The sequence below is a fragment of the Perkinsus marinus genome (genome assembly GCF_000006405.1).
Source record: "Perkinsus marinus ATCC 50983 genomic scaffold scf_1104296932892, whole genome shotgun sequence".
NCBI lineage: Eukaryota > Perkinsozoa > Perkinsida > Perkinsidae > Perkinsus > Perkinsus marinus.
In genome coordinates, this window is record NW_003215312.1 from 3,308 (window position 1) to 6,172 (window position 2,865).

General features: G+C 38.7%; 1 protein-coding gene across 1 annotated transcript; it reads right to left on the reverse strand.

The window, feature by feature from the left end:
* Positions 1 to 216: 216 nt before the first annotated feature.
* Pmar_PMAR005031 (hypothetical protein) lies at positions 217 to 2,397 on the reverse strand (the record flags this gene model as incomplete). Its single annotated transcript, XM_002785360.1, has 3 exons — positions 217 to 433; positions 1,000 to 1,104; positions 2,357 to 2,397. Coding segments are annotated over 3 exons (363 nt in total), but the record flags the coding sequence as incomplete, so codon positions are not given.
* Between the last annotated feature and the right edge of the window lie 468 nt (positions 2,398 to 2,865).

Here is a 2,865-nt window from a genome sequence, read left to right on the forward strand (position 1 = left end):
AATCGACCCTTATTAACCTCGGAAAATAACATAATTTTTCTACAGATTTGCATATAAAACTGACACAACCCCTTTAAGCCATTTTTAACATTGAAAACTTTCCGGCTCGTCACTTTACATTGCGTTACTTTCGTTCAATCGTTTTACGTGAAGTGGCGTACTACTCTGTGGAAATCGCTATATCTCGAAATATATTTTCCACTAGTGTGTTCCATATCACGGGTGGAGCTCTATTGAGCCGAAAAGAGTAGGAGCAAATTCATCATGAGACTCTCCGGATTGCAATTTCAAGTTGAAATCAACAAACTCACTTCCGCTGATTCCTCCAATACTCATCTTGACGAATGGATCCGAGAGACCTCCAGGGTCCGATATAGGAAGATTCACTGCTTGGTAGAAGAAACCTCTTACGACGTACTCACGGACATCATATCTATTACAACAATATCATAAACAACAACAATATCATAAACAACAACAACATCAACATAAACAACAATATCATAAACAACAGCAATATCATAAACAACAACAATATCATAAACAACAACGATATCATAAACAACAACAACATCAACATAAACAACAACAACATCAACATAAACAATAATATTATAAACAACAATAATATCCACATTCTCCACATTTGCATAGTATCAAATTGGCACATACTATAATGAGAATAATTGACATTAGTATAAATCCCAGCGTTAGTGATATGATAGAAGTAACCTTTCGAGACTATGATAGCGACAAGTTGTTCACTATCATTAATCCCGGAATAGACAACACACATTCTACACATTTGCATAGTATCAAATTGGCACACACTATAATGAGAATAATTGACATTAGTATAAATCCCAGTGTTAGTGATATGATAGAAGTAACCTTTCGAGACTATGATAGCGACAAGTTGTTCACTATCATTAATCCCGGAATAGACAACACACATTCTCCACATTTGCATAGTATCAAATCAACACGCCAAATTCTCACGCCTTTCTCGGCGGTCTCGTCGGCAAAGGCTTGCATCCCGCATTTACTCCACACAGGACATGTGCAGCAACTTGATCCATGTCCTCAGGCACCGACAACATATACCTGCCAACAACAATGAAGTTCCACCCTCTTTACGTGAAGTGGCGTAAAACTCGGATGAAAAACGCGATATTCGCGGTGATATCCAGTAGTCGTAAAATATGTTTTTCATATCACGGGTGAAACTCCAATATCAACTTGACACGGTGACATTCGTATTATGTGAAGAGATAGAGTAGAGAATAACTGAGCATATATCAATAGGGAGAGCACAGCTCAGCTCAGTGTAATGGAGTGTCACCCGTTTTACGTGAAGTGGCGTGAAACTCCGTGAACACGTTTGTGGTTTTTTTCATATCGCGGGTGAAACTAGTAGTTTCAAACTACAGTGGAGTTTCACCCGTCATATGTAAAACATCTTTTACGATGACTGCATAGCGCGAGTATTGCATTTTTCGAAACATGTTTCACATCTCACTTCCTAAAAAAACGCATGCGAGCAATGAATAACGCGTAAAACTCTGCGAGTAGTTCACGTTAAATGGGATCATCTATCCGGTGTGATTCGCGCAGTGTTTTCAATCCACTTTATATCGCAAATATCGCGTTTTTCACATGGAGTTTTACGCCACTTCACGTAAAACGGGTGAAACAATCACTACACTAAGCAGTGTTAGGATGCATGCACATACTCGAGTGTACGTGTTGGTGACAATATGGAAATTCCGAGGAAATTTCGGGCAATCTTCATTAGTTTCTGTCTACTTCTACCCGAATTCGTATATAAACTCCCATATTTGCTAGAGAAACTCCTGAGCTCAGCTGAGGGAAGCGAACATATACTTCAACGCTGAGACTAAGTCCAAGCAGCTTGTCGGTGTACATTTTTTGCCAGACCACGTTGTTGCTCCACGTTTTTATCTCTGCCAGAGACAGTCTCGTGAAGGCTAGTTGTTCCCATTCATCATCACTAGCAGCAATCTTTTTCCCAAGCAACGATATGATCAGATCGAACGACTGACGAAACTCCGGTAAGAATCTAATAAAAGAGCATCAGAAAATAGGAGATTATAGAGCCGGCGTTAGAGTAATGGAGTTTCACCTGTGAGGTGAAAAACATATTTCACAAACCATACCGCGAATATTGCTTTTCTCACTGAGAATTGCACCACTTCACGTAAAATGGGTGAAACTCCATTATATTTCTGGATTCCTCAGCAGAGTTGAGGAGTTCTATTCAGGTATAATAATATGACTTCGTGAAGAAGTGTACAAAAACCAATAAAAAATTTCTTCACAGTTTCCATATTATCACCAGCACATGTCGTTGATCATATGCATATGTTTCCACACTCCCTAAGGTCGGACAAGTTCTCGATGGTAACTTCCAACAAATTAGGTTTTTAATAGTTTCCAAATTGGAATTTTCATTACATTTTTATTCACCTTAAATGATATTTTTATATTCAACAAATTTGAAATATTTTGAAGTAGGGCAATTCAAACTCCATATCAAAAAATGCATGTCCAAGACTCGCACAAAAAGTTAAAGTTGATTTTCGATCATTTCAACTGGAACACACGTATATCTAAAGCCTATCGAGGTGTTCGATAAACCTCTTCTGAGTATCACGACCGTTTCCAGTATCGAGTTTCACATATGAAATCAAAATCCCGAGCGCGCTCTTGAAGCTCAGGAGAGGTCTATTGGAGTCTCACGATCCGTTTTACGTGAAGTGGCGTAATACTCTGTGGAAAACCCGATATTCGCGGTGATATGCAGTAGTCGTGAAATATGTTTTCCACTAGTGTTTCATATCACTA